Source organism: Saccopteryx leptura, chromosome 1 (genome assembly GCF_036850995.1).
Source record: "Saccopteryx leptura isolate mSacLep1 chromosome 1, mSacLep1_pri_phased_curated, whole genome shotgun sequence".
Taxonomy (NCBI): domain Eukaryota; kingdom Metazoa; phylum Chordata; class Mammalia; order Chiroptera; family Emballonuridae; genus Saccopteryx; species Saccopteryx leptura.
In genome coordinates this window covers 72,146,956-72,168,663 of record NC_089503.1, presented here as the reverse complement: position 1 = coordinate 72,168,663, position 21,708 = coordinate 72,146,956, and the positions used below count along the sequence as shown (strand labels likewise).

Below are 21,708 nucleotides of genomic sequence, written 5' to 3'. Positions count from 1 at the left end.
ACCTAAGTGGGGGGGGGTCACTTCTCCCCAGGATCCTGCTGCTCTCCTCACCTTTCCCACTCCCTCCTCTATCTCCTGAAGTGTACAGACCCACAGAGGAACCCAGGGAGGGCAAGGGTCTCCCCCACGCTCACCAGCTGGTTAGTGATGGGTGCAGGACCAGGAGCCTGTGGTGTGCATGATCATTGCCTAGTGCAATTAGAAGACTGGTGAGGAATTCCAGGGCTCATGGGGCAATGTGGAAGATTAGGCTCCTGCTAGAATTACCTCCCAATGCTGAGTAAAGAGAAATGAAACGTTAGACTGCGCAGCTCTGCTCAGAAATAGAAAAGGAGCGGCTGCGTGCACAGAGTCGGAGAGGGTTGGGGGAAAGGAAGAGAGCAGTCACAGCGGTGATCAGCAACCAAAGCCAGGCCACATGTGGGTGCTGGGGACAGGCCCGTCTGCCCCAACAGGACCAGTGGTCAGAATCTACCCAGACCTCATACATGCTGGGGGCCAGGGTCAGGTTGCCCAAAGGAAAGTGAGACTGGGCCGCACCGCCTGCTCTGGACATTGGCCCAGCCTCGTGTCCTCAGTGGGACAAGAAGAGACACGGCTCAGGATCCCACCAGACTGAGCCGCACGAGAGCAGGGCCATGCCTGGAGCTCAGCAGGTGCTGGGCACAGGGTTTGAAGTGTCTCTCAGCCAGCCCTCCTGTGACACACACATCTGGGGACCACCGACCCCACAGGGCCAGCCATGGGAGCCAGCCTCTGGAGCCCCGGCTGGAAGGGGAAAGAGCTCCCGGGGCTGCCCGTGGTCTCCTGCCCTGCCCCAGCCCAGACTCCCGGAGAGCTCTGTGCCCTGCTGGGGAGCCGGGCTGCCCTGCAGTTCTGACTCATCGCTGGCAGCCTCTGCAGGAATTTTGGAAAAAGCAGAGGCTCAGGTGACTTTGTTATTTCAGCTGAGACCAGAGAAGCCTCCCTGCTCTCGGAGGAGGAGAGACCTGGAGGCCAGGCCGGCCATGTCCTTCTAAAGGAGCCAGGTCCAGGACACTGCTGCCTAGTAACCATGGGCCCCTGGCCACCCACCAGCTGCCCACAGGGTATGGCTGGGACAGGCAAACCCAGCTGGCTTGTCAGCTCCAGAGCGTCCTCCCACTCTGCCAACCTTCCATGGGCCTGTACTGTGGCAACCCCGCCACATCCCCAGGGGCAGGTGGCCCACATCAGGGTGCCTTGTGGCACATCAGGCCATCGACACCCCTCACACTTTTAAGTTTTCATTTCTGAGCCACAGAGCTTAGCATCAGACGTTGGATTGAGACAAGTCTGGGTCTGCATCTCCACTTTTCTGTGGCTTTTCTTTCTTTGGGCTTTGGTGAAATGCCTTAAATCCTCACAGCCTTCTTTTCCTTTTCTGTAAAATGGACACAGTATCAATAGCCACAACCAATAATCAGCCAGTACCACCAGAGTGATCAGGACGCTTTTATAAAGCCATTATCTGTTCCAGCTTGCTGAAGCCTACACTGATTCATTGTTACGTGTTTCTATCATCACCCCTGTTTATGGCACCAGGTGGTTGTAAGGACTGCACTGACGTACAGGCAGGGACAGGCACGGAATAGTACTCTGTTCTAATACCTAGCACTGAGAACTCCAGTTTCTAGTGGACTCCTGTCGCCCAGGTATGGGAGGGAGGAAGGGGAGAGCCCTAGGGAGAGAGGCTCTGGGGGAGGGGAGTGGAGGGGAGGGACCACTGTGAGCACAGACCTGGGAGCCTGGGGCAGAGGGGGCAGGACCCAGCCTCAGCTCCCCACTTCCCACATGTACCCTTCCAGCTCAGAGAATTACATTTCTGTGGGTTCTCTGCCAACTCTGTGATTTTGAACATGCAGCTTCCTCTGTCCAGAACTCTCTCGTCTGCTCTTGACTAATTTCTCTTTGTCCTTAAAGGCTCAAGCCGTACCTCCCCCAGGACACAACATCCAGGGCCAAGCCTGTCTCCACCTTTCCCCAGGGCTTGGAAGGAAGTGACACTGGGCAGTGGTCACCTACTTTTCAGAATGCTTCAAAATACCCCAGGGCTCAGAGCCATGGTGGGAAAGGGGCCCTGGGGGAGGAATGACCCAGCTCTGGAAACTTTGTGTAGCTGGTGTGTTTTGAGACACAGGGTTATTTCCGGTAGTCAGGGGTATGCTATCCCTTCTTCCCCCCACCCCACCCCCACTCACTGAGCAGCAGCTCCTGGCCTTTCTCTTCTCTCTCCCTCACAGCAAAACTACCCCCGGATTCTTCAACCTGATCTCTCTCCTCGCCCCAGAATCTTCCTTTCCATCAAGTCTGGTATTCTGAGGCCCCACCCTGAGGTTCCCAGGGGTCTTGGGCATCTGATCCTGGCTCCTCTGAGAACCCCCACCACCCTCATAGCCATAAATCTCTGGTTCCTTCTGAATTGTGGCAGAATCGGCCTAACACCACCTTCTTTTGGGAGACTCCACGGGCCAGGAACTGCCTTCTAGAGAGTCTAAAGCTCTAGAAAATTCTCTTCATGAAACAGAAATAGGGCTGAAGTAGTCGTAGAAGGTCTTTGCTTCATATCCAATAAGGAGAACTTAAATTTTCTGCACATTTATGCTGTGAACGCCCTGGGAAAAAAACATTTCATTCATCCTTATGTCCCCAAGGCCTAGCCCAGTGAAGCCACAGAACTGGCGCTCATAACTAGTGAACAAACTGATGGTGGTAATTCTGAGGCTCACGGAAGCAAGCCTGGCCTAGAGCAGAGGACAGCCAGTGTCCCCCTGGCCCAGGCCTCCAGAGCCACCTCAGGCAGACCCTGACAGAGCCGAACTCCCTGTCCTTCCCGCAGTCTGGCCTCACCTGATAAATAACTACTTCTTTCCCTTTTCTCCAATAACCTGCTGTTTAGCATGGAAAAGCATGGAAACTCCTTAAACTTTGTCAAATGTGACTACTAGACGCAGAAGAGAAACCGCATTTTCAACTTGCGTTTTTGTGCTTTTCCTGAACCTTCCACCTCCAATACTTACTCAGTTTGCAGGAAATGCAATTATGGAAAGCTCCCTCTGAAAAGGAGAGATTTGTTTTTCTTTCATCATAAATGAGGAACAACCAGTCACGCTTTCTGCTGCCCTTAGCATTTATGGGCATAAACCATGTTTCAAAACAGCCTAGGATCCCCGGGCTACTGCAAGGGTTTCCTGCAGAAAGCTAAGCAGCTTCCTTCCTCTCCATTTTTAAGTCCCTAACATGTTACCCAAGAGTCCCCCAAAATGAGAGTTAATGGTGGAGATCACTTTATTTGCCAAACTTTATAATATGGGGTTTAAAAACTGCTGTTTTTCCTCTTGAGTTCTGGTCTGCAATTAGGATAACTTGCCACGTCAGGGGATGGCCGCAGAGGAAGATCCCAGAAAGGCGCTGGGAAGAAGCAGACGGTGAGGCAGCCAGTGAGTGTGGGGTTCCAGAGCCAAACGCAGGGAGAGCTCCCCAAAGGAATAATGAGCAACAGTCTCACCTGGCGCTGAGAGGTCAAGGACAAGAGGGCAGAGGCCCGCCCACTAAGTCTGGCAAGGTGGGGTGCTGGTGACTTGATAAGAGGTGGGGACAGTCACCTGACCAGACTGGGTTCCAGGGAGACCAAGAAGAAAGGAAACAGGCAGTGAGGAGATTCCGCTCTTGAGAAGAGTCGGACTATAGAGGGGAAATAAGAAATAGGTTCGAGAGAAGGCTTTTTTAGGAAGGGGACTTTATGACCTGCTTGTATGCTGATGGCAGTGATCCAGTAGAGAAGGAGGAATTTAGGATGCAGAAAAAAGACAGATTCCCTGAGTGGGCAGAAATGATGGGATCCAGCACACATACTGGGAGGCAGCTTTCGCTGGGAGCAGGGACGTTCATCGCTTGTTAGATGAGGAAAGGCAAATACAAATATATGGACTGGGAGGTAGAGGGTTCATAGACTTGCTGGTGAGAGGATTCAGAAGTTCTCTCCTGATAATTTCTCTTTTCTTTGAATTTCACTTTCCACTTTGGGGCGGGAAGGGAGACAATAGTACCTACTTCACAGAGTTGTGAAGATTCAGTGAGCAAATGCAGGTAAGTACATGCATAGCAAAGAGCCAAGGTCAGGTTGAGAATGATCCCTGCATCCCTTTATTGAGATTTTCAACTCCTTTTTATCAGATTTTCCATTGATTTGTACTCTCCACCTCTTCTAGGGTCACAGCTGAAAATGTACATCCACTGCCTAAATTTACTTCCCTGTACTTCAACTTCCACGCACCCCTCAGCCCTCCCCCAGGGAAACCCCACAAAGGCCGTTCCTGCCACCTTCCACTTGAGAGTCAGGAAAGGCTGTATGTGTGAGTGGTATAGACTGTGAAGGGCTGGAGCAGCCCCCAGGCTTCCCTGCTTTGCTTCCACCGGGATGACTGACAGGGGCAAGCCACTACCTCTCTCTGGCCTCAGTTTCCTTTTCTGTACAATTGTTGGATGTCATCCTCTCCAATCCCCATCCAGCACTGAATTGCAGCACTGAATCATGCACCTTCCCATAGTAGGCCACCTAGGTATTTCACAGGTAAGCCATTATTCAACCTGCAGGTTCTAGCACAAATAACCCAAGGAGAGCTCCATTGATGGCATATCTTTGGCGCCATCTGGTGGCAGGTGCTTTGTACATCTCCTCCTGTCAGAAGGCAGAAGATGGTCCGGAAATAGAATCCCACCAGCAGAAAACTCCCTCTGTCCAATATAAGGAAACTAGTACTTCACCTAGCGAAGCCATCTAGCTCACTGGGTCTCAAACTTCAGTGGGCCTAAAAATCATCTGAAGATCTTTCAGATTATAGACTCTGACTTAGTAGAACAAAGGAAAGTGGGTTTTGAGAAGCAAAAAGTAAGACAGATGAAGTTGTTTGCCAGAAGACAGAAAAATAGGGAATGGACACCACAATAAGGGGACTTTGAGAAAATGATGGACAATCAGTATTTGGGGATTTGGGAGGAAGGTCATACCATGCAAGTCTCACCACCTCTGTGGGTGATTTAAGTAAATATTTAGATCACTTTTTGATGCTTTCTTGGATTTCAGGTTGGTGTTCATTTTAAATGCAGTACAGAGATGAGCTGGCCCATGGCATAGCCAGCTTTATTCAGGTTGAATAAAAAGTAGATCTCAGAAAAGAAGGGTGGTAACGATGCCTGGGAAAAGTAGAGAATGCCTGGCAGGGAAATCATTTGGGCTTACTCTTAAGGAAAAAATAATAAACTATATAGAAGGGCCCGATGGATGATGGGAACAGCAGGGTCAAAGCACAGAAGTAGAAAAAAATAGAAGAAGCCTCTTAAGGAATGGTGACTAATGTGATTGGTACATAGAGTATATGTGGAGTAGTGAAGCTATAAAGAGCTCCATAACATGTAAAGAGCTTCATTACGTGTAAACTAACAAAAAGAGCATCGTTAACAATGTCTTTATAACAGTCATCACACTTGTAATCATTTGATAATAGTTTCTTTCTTTCCAAAGCAGTAATGAACCTATGTTGTTACCAATGGTATCCTCAGTTCCAGAATCTGATACATAATTAATGCTCAATAAATAAATGAATGAATGCAATTATTTTTGAAACAATGACCTCTGACTACAAATTGTGGTAATAGTTATTTGTGCCCGAGCCTTGCTGAACTTGGAGTTCCCTGAGTGCAGGAACCATGTTGATTCAGCTGTCCTCTGTAATGCCCACCATGGTGCTTTCACCTGGTAGGCCCTCAGTAAAAGCACACTGAGCTCCTTTGGGACCCTCAGACAATGTTAGAAAGCCCCAGCAGTCCTCAGCCCCGGTTCTGCGACCCTGCTGACACTTCAGTGGTCCCTCCAGGTCATAGTTGTGTGAAGGCTGGAGAGCCTGCACCTCATCTTCTGGGGCATATGCTCCTCTCTCAGGTCCTGCCTTCTGATATCCACAGTGATGAATGTGCATTTATTAAGCTCTAACTTTTTGCTGTGCCCTCTACCTCAGCCCATCAGACAGCATCTAAGCCAGGCACAAATCCAACACATGTTCTGGGGAAAGGCCCCACCCAGAGCTACAAAAAAACAACCCCTTTGGAAAACAAAACAGAAAATTCCCTCATACTTCCACTCTGCAACCATTAGTATTTTGTAGTCCCTTCCAGATTCTCTGTATGCGTGTGTGTGTGTGTGTGTGTGTGTGTGTGTGTGTGTGTTTTACAATTAGAGTCATGATATGTAGACTATTTAAGGTTCTCCTCCTTGCTACTAACCCAATCAAGCATAGTTCAGGGATTAAGAGCACAAGTCCTGGCACCTGATTCCTTGGGTTCAAAACCTCATTCTGTTATGTAATCTTGGACAATTCAGCAAACTGCTCTGTACCTCATTTTCCCAATCTGTAAAATGGGCACAGTAACAGGATTTAATAAATATCTTTACATTAAGACATATAAAGAGGGCTCACCGTCAGGAGCCAAGATGGCAGAGGTGGCCAGAGCGTCCTTAAGGTGCCTGTTTCCGGTCACAGCCGTTGGTGGAACCTGCCTGCAGGCCCGCCAAGGAGCCCAGACAGCTGCAGCCCCAGCTCTCCGAATCAAGAAATTTTCTATCTACTGTTGCGACCCGGGTAAGACTGAAGATAAACCTCATGTGCAAACTTATGAAATTGATCTGAATAAATGTGGTCCTGTGGTGCTGGATGCTTTAATCAAGATTAAGAATGAAAATGAAATTGAGACCTGACCTGTGGTGGTACAGTGAATAGAGTATTGACCTGGAACACTGAGGTTGCCAGTTCAAAACTCCAGGCTTGCCTGGTCAAGGCACATTTGGAAGTTGATACTTCCTGCTCCTCTCTCCCTTCTCTCTCTCTCTCTCTCCCTCCTCTCTAAAATAAATTTAAAAAAAATAAAAAACAATGAAATTAATTCTACCTTCCGAAGATCATTCAGAGAAAGTTATCTGTGGCTCCTGTGCAGTGAACATCAGTGGAGGTACCTAACACTCTAGCTTTCACCAAAGGATTGACACCAAACTCAACATCTTAAAAATCTACACTCTTCCGTGTATGTATGTGATAAAATCTTGTTCTTAATTTGAGCAACTTCTATACTCAGTACAAATCCACTGAGCCTTATTTTAAGAAGGAGAATGAATCCCAAGAAGGCAAGCAGTATCTGCAATCCATAAAAGATCTAGAGAAGCTGAATGGGCTTTGTGAGTGCATCCTCTAGCTGCAATACCTGCTGCCCTAGTGACTGATGGAATGGAGAAAATATTTGGGATCCCAGTTTTCATGCAGGTCTATTGCTGGATGATCATTTCCAGAGACAACTTCATTAAGGAACACCTCACCAAGCTGTAGAACCCCTTCTCTCTGTACCACTACCACACCATCAAGAACTGCACAGGACTTGTCCCAAGGGGCTGAGTCCAGGGAAAGCTATTGTTGAAACAAGAAAATGAGAGCAACCTACAAGGAAAAGAAAGCTTCAGCATAACTGTTCTCACGCTACGCATGACTTGTAATCAGCTCAGCTGAACATAATATATGTGTATCTAATTAGAGTTCCTTCAAAGGTCGTAATTTTTCATAAATGCAGCATGTATAATAATTTTTTAATAAAAGACATATAAAGCACTTAGAAGAATATACTAACTTTATAGCATTTTCTACACTACTACACCATCTCTATAATGATAATTTTTAATGGCTGCAATATAGTCCACTGAGTGTCTATACTATCTAATTTACTTAAGCATTACTCCTTTGTTAGGTTTTATTTCCAGTCACTTTGTATTATAAATAACACTGTCATAAATATCTTACGACATACATTTTGGATTTTTCCATACATAGATTCCCAGAAGTAGAAGCATGAGGTCAAAGGGCAAAAACATTTTATGCCTTTGGTCTATTTTGGGAAAGAATAGTTTTCCAAAAAGGGCTGTAGCTCTTTAAAATGCAGTGTACGCTAAAACGTTCTACTTTTCACTGCGCCTTCACTAACCTTAGACACCATCAATTTCTTTGTTGTGTAACTTTAACGAACCATAAATAGTCCCAGTTTAATTTCCTTTTCTTGGAGCATCATAGAAGCTTATCATTGCCAGTTTCAATTACTTTATTGTGAACTTTTATCAGGCAAGGTCTATACCAGTTGCTTTAAGAGAAAAAAAATTAATATAAAGAATTGTGAATTATGTATTAAAGAATTGAAAAAGCCAAATAAACAGTAAGCCTCTGCTCCCACCCTGAGGCTGGGGAAACAAAGGAAAGACAAGGTGGCTGCTGGCTAGTGTCTGTGCCTCTGACGGGCACGGGATGAGGCTAGTTCTGTAAGTGACGGACATCTGCACCCTGGACTCAGCTGCTGCTTCTGGAGCAAATTGCTATGGTAGGAGTGAAAGCCAAGGCGATGGGTAGCCAGATTTAGCAGAAACAAAATTGGGCAGATGCCCAGTTAAATTTGAATTTCAGTTAAATAACAAATAATTTTTTAGAATATTTATGCGATCTTCTGAGACATCCTTACACTAAAAAAAAAAAAAAAAATTCATTGTTCATCTAAAATTCAAATTTAACTAAATGTCCTATGTTTTACCTGGCAATCTTACAAGGCAAGGATGATGCTGGAAAAAGTATTCCTTCCCCCAGTCCAGCCTTTCAGTCACCCTTGGTGCCCCTGTCCAGCATAGAGCCAGTTGGCAAGGCTGTAGTGTTCTGCAGACAAAACGGAGTAAGGAAGGGTGGGTTTGAAGCTGGGAAATAATGACTCAGTAGCGACACAGCCCACCCTTTCAGCTATTCAGCATCCATACACATCATCCTAGAAACTGGTACTTCCAGACAATAACAAAACAACTCTTAACAAGATGCCTAAGAAAATGCAACTATCCTCCCAACAAATGAAGACATTCTGACCTTCTCCTCAAAAAAGGAAGAGGTGATTTTAAAAGTCCGTTTGTTCATCTCTGGAAGGGTCACACTATCTATCTCTGGGCAGGATTAACTACACTTACAACTCAGTCGCAGTCATGTTTGAAAATTCTGTTACCTGAAGACTAAATTTTAGAATTAACCACCAACAAAACTCATATAAAATAATAAGAGGAAGAAGAAAGGAGAAGAAATCAGCTAAAGTATACCATTATGTATAATCACATAATCAAGGAAGAAAATATGCATGGCTGCTACATTCCTCATTTCTATAACCAGTCATAAAGCCATAGTTGATGTTTATAAATTCCTTCCTCAAGTTCCCATTCCAATTTTCTTGCCAGGGTTCTTGACCTAGCAGAGTGACCCAAACCTTCATTTCTAAAGGATCGCAATTCTAATGGTCCTACCTCTCTTTAGTTGCGGTAGTATATATTAACATTTACTATTGAACATGGAAGTACTAAGATACACTGCAGAGGACCCCCTGGGCTCAGATATAGTCCTTCCTACTCCCAGTTTCCCTTGGTTATCAGGATGAATCACCACAGCCAGTAAAGTAACCCTCTTCTTAGCACACTGGTTTTGTGGTTAAAAGAGCATCAAATGGCCAGATGGCGGTCTCAAATCTCAACTCACTAAAACAATTTTGTTTGTGAACCCTGATGGAAACATTTGTCTCTTGGAAATTTTGGGAACCAAGACCTCCAATCCAGCCTGACCAGGCAGTGGTGCAGTGGATAGAGTGTCGGAGTGGGATGCAGAGGATCCAGGTTCAAAACCCCAAAGTCACCAGCTTGAGCGCGGGCTCATCCAGCTTGAGCACAGGCTCACCAACTTGAGCGCAGGGTCGCTGGCTCGAGTTTGGGATCATAGACATGACCCCATGGTTGCTGGCTTGAAGCCCAAGGTTGCTGACTTAAGCAAGGGGTCACTTGGTCTGCTGTAGCCCCCCGGTCAAGGCACATATGAGAAAGCAATCAATGAACAACTAAGGAGCCACAACGAAGAATTGATGCTTCTCATACCTCTCCCTTCCTGTCTGTCTGTCCCTATCTGTCCCTCTCTCTGTCTCTGTCACAGAAAGAAAAAAGACCTCCAATCCAGAGAGCACAGAACTAAAAAGACAGAAAGCAAAAATTCTGCAAGTGAGTTATTTGCTGAAATGGTGAGAGGTGCCACTCCCACTTCAACCCCTTGACTTCCAGAACCAAGCATTCTGGCTATGGGAGAAGAAGCACAATATATTGTTTGCTGAGTCAAATCATATGTTGTATTCGGTAATATAGAACCTCCCTGTCTCCATGGAGTGTCACCTGAACAAAGTCTCAAGTAAGCCTTCAGGAACCCATTCTAGTGATCTATTAAGGCAGCTGCTCCTGGGTGGTCGAGTACATGGTAGACACTGAATCTATGGGTGTGAGCCCACTGTTACACTGCTACTACTCTGAAATGAATTCCTGATTAGAAATCTTGTTGTCTGGAATATATCAGGATGGTGAATGGACATTCCAAACATCCACAAGTGATGGCACTGATGGAGCATTATAGACAGGGAAGGAAAATCCATATCCAAAGTAGAGGTTTATTCCAGTGAAAACAAAGCTTTTCCTCTGCCATTGACAGGTTAATTGTTTGGCAGTAACAATAGCAGCCTTGGTGAGAGAAGGTCCATACATAGCACCATCCTGTCATCACAGCTACTTTGTACATAAACTCATTGAACAAACCCTAGGTAACTGGGGAAAGATGCTGACTGACATACACAGGACATGCCATGCTGTCTGCCTGATTATAAAGGACTTATTCTCCCTATACCCTATGGTGAGTTTTCAAATGAGGCACAAATATCTTCACACTCTGCACCTGTTCCAACAGGTCCATCCACACACCCTTTCCCCAGATTTCCTCATCATCAATCTTACTATTGTGTTCTTTCTAATTCCCTGACCATCCAGCTAAACCAATGGCAACTGCCCATGAACCAGCGAAGATCTAGCCATCTCTTGGATCAAAGTGGACAATGAAATTTGCCATCTGAAGTTATGTCCATTGGAAAGTTTTTTTTCATCAATACCCTTAAGGGTACCTTTATATTAGGACTGTGAAGCTACATCCATATACTTCTAGTCAATGGCAGCATATCATTAAGAATAATCTGTAAACCAAGTCCCAAGTTATTTTCTCCCTGGGCAACTGGTCATGAGGAATTCCTGTTGAAGCCTAAGGTGCGGATTAAGGGAAAAGAAGTCATGCAGTGGAAGTAGGTGTCAAACAACTCTGAGCCTTCCGGACTGCTCAAGGCATTTGATGATAGTATGCTCTGGGTACAGCCAACCTTATGACTTGGTGGATAATAGAGGCAGCTCCGATCACACGGTCACTTACTGTTTCATGGTTAGTTTGTGGTCTCATGTTTAATGTTTTTTATTCACTTGTCCCTTAACCAAAGAATTTCTATGAGGTTTATACTCTGTTTTGGATTCTATTACATTTGTCCTTGTTATTGCATTTATAAATGATGATGGTAACACCACCTGACTTTCTGATCCTCTTTCCCAAGGTCAAGTAGCAAACCAGGAGCTGTTTCTCAAATAATAGTTATTTGCAAAAAAAAGGGGAAGGGGCATGAATTTGCTTTAAGAACCTCCAAGCCTTCAGGCGTGACTTCTAAAAAGCTAAGGAAAGTGGCTTGTTCCACCACAGGTTGTAGGCATGGGATCTCTGCCAAGGGACTTCTCTTGGGGGTTGGGACGCAGTGACGGAACACTGATCTTAGTCCTCTGTTGCAGGCACAGCCTCCGTCGCTGTGGCAGGGATCCTAGCTGCTCTGAGAATAACCAAGAACAAGCTCTCCAATCATGTGTTTGTTTTCCAAGGTGCAGGTGAGGTGAGTGCTATCAGGGGCTATCTTCTATTGTCCCAGTAGGAGAATAAAAATAGGTGGAGGGGTATCAAGGCAGGAAGGTGTTCTAGGTTCTGAGAAGAGGAAGAAGCACAGGTGCACTCTGGTCACTGCAGCGCCCTTGGCCCCAACATTTGGATGACTCAAGGTGAGGTCTTAACTGGGTCTCCCAGAAGTAGGGGGACAGGAGGGAGGATCTTGGTGAAGCATCTGGTAAATGCTGAATAGCTATTTGCCCCGTCTCTGAACATTCGCCATATTATATGTCCCAGGCAGCCATGGGCATCGCCCACCTCCTTGTCATGGCTCTAGAGAAAGAAGGCGTACCGAAAGCAGAGGCCACAAGGAAGATCTGGATGGTGGATTCCAAGGGACTCATTGTCAAGGTACTGTCTGTCTAGAGACCTGGAGGTTTCCTGACACCTTCAGCTATTGGAAGAGGACAGGATGAGGTCTCCAGGGGCAAACTGCTGAGACAAAATAGAGGGCAAAAGGAAGGCAACACTCTAACCTTCAAAGCAAAAAATTCATCACAAAGTAGCCTTAATTTCTCTTGTCCAATAGCTTTGAATATGGTTGTGTGTGGATATGTGCTCAACCAGCCTAATCTCCCGCTACTTCCTGCCTTGCACTAACCTCGAGCCATAGTGAATCGTAGTTGTCCACAAGTAACATGCACCCTCTTGTCCACATCTTTGCACACTTTGTCCCTCTGCCTGACACGCCTTTCTCTCTTTTCCCTCATACCCATTCTCAATTCCACATACCCCATCTCGTTCCTCCTTATTCTTCTGACTTAGCGCAAATGTTACCTCCTCCAAGACACTTTCTCTGAGCATCTAGGTCTCAGTTTACTACATCTCTGCTCATGTTGCCCTCTCCCCACAAATTGCACTAAGCACATTGTAGAGCAATTGCCCCTCTACCAGTCTGTCTCCCCACTAGGCTATGTAGTCTTGACGTCGATATCTGACATGGAAAGTGAGCAACTAACGTTTGAGGTGTGAGTGAAGGAGTGAATGAGAGTGAACGAGTCCAGCTTCTGACCGGAACATGGTGAGGGGCACAGTTGGTTGGATGACCTCCCCGCTTAAACTTTACTCAGAGATCCATGTTTTCATTCCCAGAATTTCACTAACATAGAATGTCAGTGAGAGATTTAAAAAAAATTGGCAACAGAGATAGGAATAGGGGAAGTAAATGGGACCACTGACAAAAATAGCCAAGGCCCCTCAGCATAACCTGACCTTCCTATTGTTCCCTATAGAGCCAGGTCACTGCTGGAGGGAACTGAGGCCCGGAGTCCTCCTCCCAGCCTAGGTCATTCCAGAGCATAATCCTGGACAGAGGCTGCCACACTTCCCTCTTGCCCACCTTTCCACATCATTTGGTAACCCCATTGAGCTCACCCCTATTAAAAAGACCTCTCAAAGCTGATGTCTTCACTCTGGTTCTCATGAGGGCAGCTAACCCAAATGAGTCATCAGAAATGTTTGTACCCACTTACCAGCCTATCGTCCACCAACTCCCATTTGCTGAACTGAAGGAATATGGTTGGTTTGGCCAATGTAAGCCTGTTCTGGAGCTCAGACTGATATTATTCACAGAGCTGTTAATGGCTCCAATAAAATACATTCAGATTATTTCCCTGACCCTAGGTGGCTAAACCCCTAGCTCTCAGTTGGACCTGGGTGCTAGATGCTTGGGTCCAAGGGCATTGGTCAGACTTAGGCATTTCCTGAGAGCTTCTGTGTTCTGGCCCAAGAAGCCATGACCCCAACAGATCAAAGAAAGGCTTTATAGATTCTTCATATTTGGTTTGGGTTAAATAAACACATCACACACACACACACACACACACACACACACACACACACACACACACACACACAATCCTTAGATTCTACCAGGAAATATGATCAAGAGGACAGGACCCAAGACTTCTGATACTCAGACCACAGCACAGGGCTCAGCGGGAAATGCTCTCAGAGTCTCCAAAAGCATCCAGGCCCCTGCCTGGTGGTTCTCACCACCACAGCTGCTTCGTGTTCTTTCTTTCCCTGCAGGGGAGAAGCCACCTGAACCACGAGAAGGAGCTATTTTCCCAGGACCATCCTGAAGTGAACTCCCTGGAGGAAGTGGTGAGGCTGGTGAAGCCTACGGCCATCATAGGTAGGAGGGGGGACGCAGCCCACTGCCCATCCCAGCTAACTCTCTTGACTTGCAGGTGGAGCCTGAGGCTCAGCAAGGAGGGATAAGTGGTCCATGGAAATGCAGCTCTTTCCCCTATCCTATGTCCAACTCAATGCCACATTTATTGAGTGACTACTGTATAAAAACCATAGAACTAAGGCACCAAGTTGGGGTTTAATGATGCAGTTGTACAGTACAGTGGAAAGGCACAGGGCTGGTCTCTAACCAGGATGCAGTGAGCATTTCCCCCGCCCCGGGACAGGGACCCTGGCATCCCTCTCTGTACTGACAGACTAGCCTACAATAAAGGACAACACCCAGAAATGCCCTCACAGGTGCACCTGAACTGGGCATGGACCTCAAGTGGACCAGTGGACCCTTAGGGATCAACAGGAGGTCTCAGCCAGCTCAAGCAGAAAGACCCTTTTCTCTTCTGCTCCCTCTGCCCGTGTGGCAGACAGGCATCCCCAAGACTCCTGAGTCTTTCGTGGGCACCTAGTTCCTCACCACAGCCAGGAGAGGAATGGGTTGTTTATAAAGAGTAGGCATTCCCACTACCCACCTTTTCCCTGTAGGTGTTGCTGCCATCGCAGGAGCCTTCACGGAGCAGATTCTGAAGGACATGGCCTCCTTCCACGAGCGCCCTATCATCTTTGCCCTGAGCAACCCCACCAGCAAGGCTGAGTGCACCGCTGAGAAGTGCTACCGGGTCACCGAGGTCAGCGGGGAGTCCTTCCTTCCCCAGGCTGAGAGGACGTAGTAACAATAACTATGGATAACCCTAAAAGGGTGAAAAAAATCCCCACATTGCTGACGAGCAAACGAGGTTCAGATGAAGTCACTTGCCCAAGGGTACTGAGCTTATAAGAAGTGGAGCCTCAAAGCCAGGTCTGACTCCACAGCCTCAGCTCTTATATAAATATTGCACACACTGCTCAGGGTTCTTCTAATAACATGGAGCTTCAACCAGAGCTCAGAGCACTTGCAAATTCTAGGCCATGCACATACCTGTCATGTCCTGGGTTGGCCTTCCAGGAGGAGACAGGTAAAAAAGGTCCACTTTCACCTTTCAGCAGTTTCTTGGCTACCAGGTGACTCAGCGGGGCTAACCTTTCTGGTCCAATGAGCGAGCGCAGTGTGCTCAACACAGTGCTGAGCATCTGGGAGAGGATGAAGGAAGGCCCAGCATTTGACACATAGGACTAGGCCACCATTACTGCCCAGAACGGATCTCCAAGCTGCATCTCTGATTTTCTTCCCGCTTCCAGGGCCGAGGGATCTTTGCCAGTGGAAGTCCCTTTAAGAGTGTGACTCTGGAAGATGGCAGGACCTTCATTCCGGGGCAGGGAAACAATGCCTACGTGTTCCCTGGCGTGGCTCTGGGAGTCATCGCCGGTGGGATCCGGCACATCCCCGATGAAATCTTCCTCCTGACGGCAGAGGTATCTGTCCCTGCTCCCTCGCATCTCCCAACAGGGCCGAGGAGCCACCTAAGGTCCTACACCAGGCCCCAAAGATTCCCCCTTTTCTCTTCTACCCACCTGCCCCCAAACCGACAATGGATCCCCAAAGTGCTTGCACCTCAAGTTTCTCTCAACATCACTTTGAGGCTTGAACTTCCCTCCAAACACAGGGTTTTTAAGGGGGGATGAGAAATAGTTAATTGGTGGGGTGTTAACCGGGGGCGCTGACAGTGAGGAGACACCCTGTACAGCTCCCTGCCTTCCAGTAGTGCCCATCCAGGTGCCTAGAGCAGAGGAGATTCTACCAAAGATTACGGCCTGAAACTGCGGGCCTGTGAGCCACTGCAGGCAATGGATGCTTCCAGCCATGGGTCTGGGCCACGTCACTGGGATGGCTGCTGGCAGAATAAGCCCCACAGGGCAGCTTTCTGTAACGAAGGGGATAGGTGGCACGTGTGGTGGGCCTGCCTCTCTGAGCACAGATATGGGGGTGTAGGGTGCTCCTGCTCCAGGTACCTCACTATAAAAGCTCCCAGAGGGGATCTCTACTGGATAGGATGAAAACAATGAAAGAATTCATTAAGAATGACAGCCCCATTCAAACTGTTATTAATAACAGTGACAGCTGATGTTTATCAAGTGCTTACTAAATGTCAACACTTCACATTTAACCTCACTCTGAGGCATAGAAATGTCTCTGTTGGGAGGTTAAGCTAATCAAAGTTAAATACAAATACCAAGTATATTTATCCCCAATGAGCTCCAGAGGCTCCGCTGTGACCTCCGACATCCGTTTGCACTTCCCCCTTGCCACGGCGGCACTGGCGAGCGCCCAGACTGGTAAGACATGGTGATGGCCAGAGGCGAATTTAATAGCAGGCGCACCCAGCACGCCCTAGGCCCGGACTTCTGAGGGGCCCCGCAAAATCCCAACTTTACACTTTTTTCTAATGACACCAAGTTTGGTTTCATATGTGCAATTTTAACATTAATAGTATATACTAGCGTGCGGAAGTCCTGGGTTCAATTCCCGGCCAAGGCACACAGGAGAGGCGCCCATATGCTTCTCCACTCCTCCCCCTCTCCTTCCTCTCTGTCTCTCTCTTCCCCTCCCGCAGCCGAGGCTCCATTGGAGCAAAAGATGGCCAGGGCGCTGGGGATGGCTCCTTGGCCTCTGCCCCAGGCGCTAGAGTGGCTCTGGTCGTGACAGAGCGACGCCCCGGAGGGGCAGAGCATCGCCCCCTGGTGGGCAGAGCATCGCCCCCTGGTGGGCGTGCCGGGTGGATCCTGGTCGGGCGCATGCGGGAGTCTGTCTGACTGCCTCCCTGTTTCCAGCTTCAGAAAAATACAAAAAAAAAAAAAAATAGTATATAATATTTTTTATTTATTTTAAAATATGGTTAACATGTATTTTTATTTTCCCTGTCTCTCTTTTTTTAAGGGGCCCAATATTTTCTTCTGCACCCAGGGCCTCAACCGACCTTAATCTGCCTCTGGTGACGGCTTCCATGCAGCCGTGTTTGGCCCCACTTTTATGAGTCCCACAAAGTGCCACCAGGTTCCTTCTTACTACATCTTGGTCTTTGAGTCCCAGCTCTGCACGGCCACTCAGATAATGTCACACAGGAACCTCTCCTCAATCTACTCACACATCAACTGCTATGAGCAGGACTAGGCTCCTCCCCTCTAGGAGCTGACAGTCTGGTCTTCAAAGACCTGACAAATTATATTTTTGAAAAGGGTGTTTTTAGTGAAGACAACTTAAGTTGTATCTGTTTTTCTTATGAGAAAAGAAATAAGTTTTAGGAGACTTACATGCACTAACGCATTTCACCCTGAGAACTCTGTAATGTAAAATAAGAATAGTGATTATTCCTATGTTACAGACAAGGAAAGTGAGGCACAGAAAGCTTAAGTAACTTGTTGAAAGTCACTGAGCACATAAGTGACAACGTGAGGATGACCCCGGGCAATGTGACTCCGGGCTGCAGCAGAGCATTACCAGCATGCAGCGTCCTGGCAGTGACCACACACACGGGACGCAGCTCCTCACTCTGCAGGGCGGCCTTTTCTCCTGCAGATCCAGCCTTGGAGAGCCTGCTCTTTAATCAGCCCATCTTACATACCTCCACACCGAACATCGCTCCACACCCGAAGCAGGCCAAGCCCCTGTCCTCATTTCAGACCTTTGTGTGGCTCCTCGGTGCTTATGAGATCAAGTCCAGACCCCTGCACACAGTTCCTTGCAACATACTTCCTCACCGGCCTTCCTGTCCTTTCCAGCCTCACTTTTGGCCTTGCCACACCGTCCGTCTCACACTCTTGCTCTCTCCTGCTCAGTCTTCTCTCCCACCTCTAAGTATTAGTCTTTGCTGGTCCCCCTCCTGTTTTCAAGTAATCCGTACATGGTCGTTCAGCTCTTAGCTATGTCAGTCACTCTCTCGGGGAAACCTTTCCTGTACCTGGAAGACTGGACCCAGCCCCTGCTGTGTGTCTATGTCCCTCCCCTTGCCTTCACCTCATTATAATTTTGTTAGCTGCCCACTGACCCCAGTCTCCAGTAGGTCCTCAGCCTACTGGAGGTGTGAGGTCCCCACCACGGGTCCTCAGCCCCGAGCACGGAAGCCCTTCAGAGAGCTCAGTGAACTTCCCACTGAATGAAATGGAGAGAGAGGAATGTGAGAATACTGTCTGCCAAATTCTGAGGCAAGACTAACTCTTTTGCCTTCCCCATTCTGGAACACACAGTTCTCAGAAAGCACCATGACTTTTCCCAAATTTAAATGTGACACAAGATCTTGTGGCAGTAGGATCAGAGCTACCGCATGAAAGAGGCCGTTCTGCAAGGCAGGACCTGAGGCTGGAGGACAAGGTTGTGGGGTGAGCTGGCCCTCAGAGACTGGCTCTGAATGAAGAGGAAATGTGTGGGCGGTGCTGTCCCCAGGGTGATGTGCATAGGGCGTTTATCCAGATAAAGCATAAGGCTTGTCTGCAGTGTCGGTCCTGGGGTAGAAGCATTTCTCCAGCCTGGGACCAACGCAGGAAAGGAGAGCTCAAGGAGCCTGGATTACAGAGAAACAAGATGGGCACCCAGAATGTTACTAAGCACATGGCTGTCACTCAGGAAGTGAGGGGCTAGGGACCCCTATGCAAGAGGCTAGACTAGCCAAGGGAAGTTCCCAGAGTTTACTGTGCGAGTTTATTCACCTTGGTCTTAGTGGTTTTCCTTTAGAATTCAGAGAGCTTCAGGTGGTTTTAAGCCTCAGCCAGTCTCACAGTGCAGAAAGGAAGTGTCCTTAATGCTTAAGCCCAAGCATTAAGGTCCTGTGGGCCACGTGGTGGCAGAGACAACAGTAGGAGACAACATAGGGACTGGCCACCTATGGGGGTAAGGGGAGTCTTTGGTGTAATGGGTTGGGCTTGTTCAGGGAAGGCAGAAACTGAGCTTATTTCTCTTGATTCTATCTCCCCAGAAAATTGCCCAGGAGGTCTCTGAGCAAGATCTGTCCCAGGGGAGACTATACCCACCACTCAGCACCATCCGAGACGTGTCTCTGAGAATTGCCATCAAAGTAAGGAAAATCCTACCCTTTTCAGTATGGGTAGTGAGGCCCGTTGACTTTCTCTGTGACTTTCAGAGTGCTAAGGGGGTGACAGTTGTAGCAACATCCTGAGCTCCTTGGGCTGCACTGCACACAACCCAGAGGCTGAGTGACAAACTCCTGCTTACAGCTTGAGCCCTACCCCCAACACCCACTCAGGCCAGTTCTGGGAATGATCCTGAATTTCCCCTCAAACACCAAGCAGAAAAATCATCAAAGTCCATAGTTTTGTGGACCAGAATGTGGGTGGAATTTTTTTAAGTGAATCATAAGTGCCCATTTATACAGAAAGGTCAACTTGCATAGCATCGTGGAAAGATCTAAGCTGTGGGGTCCCAGCTCTGCCAATCAGCAGCAGAGTTACTGGGGCCAATCACTTTACTTCCCATAGTCTGTCTCCTCTTTCTCCAAAGGGGCCAGTAATGCCTCTCTTCTAGAGTTCCGGAGAAGTTTAAAAGAGAACAGTGCAAAAGCGCCACACTCAATGCCTCCTGGCCAGACTAGATGGTCATTCCCCTCCTTTCTCTCAGAACGGTTGGGATCAAGTTCATGGAACATTCCACAGAAATATCTCACCCTAGAGACCATGCAGAGTTGATAGCTTTTCAAAGGGTGAGAATGTGCTGCAATAAAGACTGGCCGAGCATTGACAATTGTTGAATCTGGATGATAAATACATGAGGATTGTTATACTATTACTTCTTTTAATATATATATTTTACATTTTCTATATTCAATTTAAAAAATCATTTCAGAAAATGCGTTCCACAACAGCACTCACTCCCCATGAGTTAGTCATGGGATCCAGAATCAATCCTACTGCTCAGAGTCCAGCGTCCCCTTGTCCAATTCCTTCCTTTGGGGGAAATTTGGATTAATGCGCTTCTGAAGCCAAATCTAATACCCAGAGAACAATATCCAGGCTGTTCTCCCAATTCAACCCACCACATTTGAAGGGGGCAGGAGTATCAGGCACTGAACACTCTTGCCTGTGACCTGACTTTATCTTCACACCATTCTAGAGAAATATCTCATTACCCCCACTTCACAGATGAGGAAACTGAGGCTCCACAGGATAATGTCACTACTGAGAACCCATAGGCAGTTAGAAGCAGAGACAGACTTTAGTCTGAGACCTTTTGACCCTGGATCAGTGTTTATTCCACTATGTCACAGCTTCCTATTTGGGTAGAAAGCTCAACCTCCTTCCTAGCCAGGGGCTTCATGGGATACAGCTCATGAGAGGCACACATCTGGTTTTTCCTGTCCACAGCTTCCCAAACAAGGGTCCTTAGACAGGTTTCTCCTCAGATCCAATTCCTTAGCCAAACATGTTTTTCCCTAGGTTCTTGACTTCGCGTACAAACACAATCTGGCCTCCTACTACCCGGAGCCCAAGGACAAGGAGGCTTTTGTAAGATCCCTGGTCTACACTCCAGACTATGACTCCTTCACACTGGACAGCTACACTTGGCCCAAGGAAGCCATGAATGTTCAGACAGTCTGATGCAGTCCCATAGGCCAGTGTGGGACTAGACGAAGCCCAGGGTAAAGTAACACTGACAATATAAATGGATTCCAAAATGGCCATCCTTGTCACTGTGTTTTTCCTTTGAACTTTCTGGTGTGAGGGCAGATGCCCAGGCATACAGTGAACGAGAGCCTTGTCCCTGAAGGCCTTGAGTTCACTCTTCTATAACCCTCCTCTGACTTCCTTCCAAAGAATTTCTTTATATATTAATTGCCACTATTGACTAGCCCTGGTGGGAAATCTAGAATTCTGCCTAAAATTCTGCCTTTCAGAGCTCAAGGCCTAGTGGAAGAGATGAGAGATATGGACACAAATGCCTGACCAGGCAGTGGCGCAGTGGATAGAGCATTGGACTGGGATGCAGATATGGACACAATTCATTTTTCCAAAAAGGAGAAAATGATAAGTCCATGAAAGAAGTACAGATAAAAATCAAAGGTGCTCAAAGAAGGGAGAGGATGCTTCTTATGAGGTCATAAGAAAAGACTTTATGGGGAGCAGTGTTTGTTTTGCACTGAGTCCTAAAGATGAAGGTTAGGTGGGAGCCATTGGGAAATGAGGAATGTGAAGGCAGCCACTGGCCAGAAAGCCTGGCTCACCCATTGGCTGGAGGCAGCTCACTAGTCAGAAAGGGTCACTGCCCTGTGGGTTGCTGAATACTAGACATTCCTTTTTGGTTACTACTAAAAGGAAAACCAGAGAAATGTGGTCAGGGAGGGTCAGCTAGCCAAAGAGGAAGGAGGAAGAGATGTACTGAGGGGAAGAGCACCATGGGGAGCTCTAGGAATGACTTGATTTCATTTCCTGGACTTGGGACACTCTTCCACCCTTCACTCTCTTAAATAATTCAGAAAACCAAACAATTTTCTTATAGAATAGTTTCAGTCTACTCTTTGTGTTTCTTAGACCAAGTTCAACCATAACCTTCATCTCCCTCATGCTCATCAGAGTCCATCACGGGTTGGGGGAGGGTTCTGAAATCAAAGACTGCTAAATTGCTAAAAACCTATTGGAATGGTAGCTTCCAACCTCTAGCTTCACTGTA

At 47.4% G+C, this 21,708-nt stretch overlaps 1 protein-coding gene and 1 pseudogene across 1 annotated transcript in view; both read left to right on the top strand.

The window, feature by feature from the left end:
- ME3 (malic enzyme 3) overlaps positions 1-20,720 on the top strand; it is a 210,093-nt gene extending 189,373 nt beyond the window's left edge. Inside the window, exons 9-15 of the mRNA XM_066370372.1 lie at positions 11,762-11,859; positions 12,147-12,260; positions 13,941-14,046; positions 14,643-14,785; positions 15,336-15,509; positions 19,004-19,102; positions 20,478-20,720. Coding sequence (XP_066226469.1) covers positions 11,762-11,859; positions 12,147-12,260; positions 13,941-14,046; positions 14,643-14,785; positions 15,336-15,509; positions 19,004-19,102; positions 20,478-20,639 — 896 coding nt within the window. The 3' untranslated portion in view covers positions 20,640-20,720. The remainder of the gene's footprint in view (positions 1-11,761; positions 11,860-12,146; positions 12,261-13,940; positions 14,047-14,642; positions 14,786-15,335; positions 15,510-19,003; positions 19,103-20,477) is intronic.
- LOC136395500 (succinate dehydrogenase [ubiquinone] iron-sulfur subunit, mitochondrial-like) lies at positions 6,509-7,530 on the top strand (annotated as a pseudogene).
- Positions 20,721-21,708: the final 988 nt, after the last annotated feature.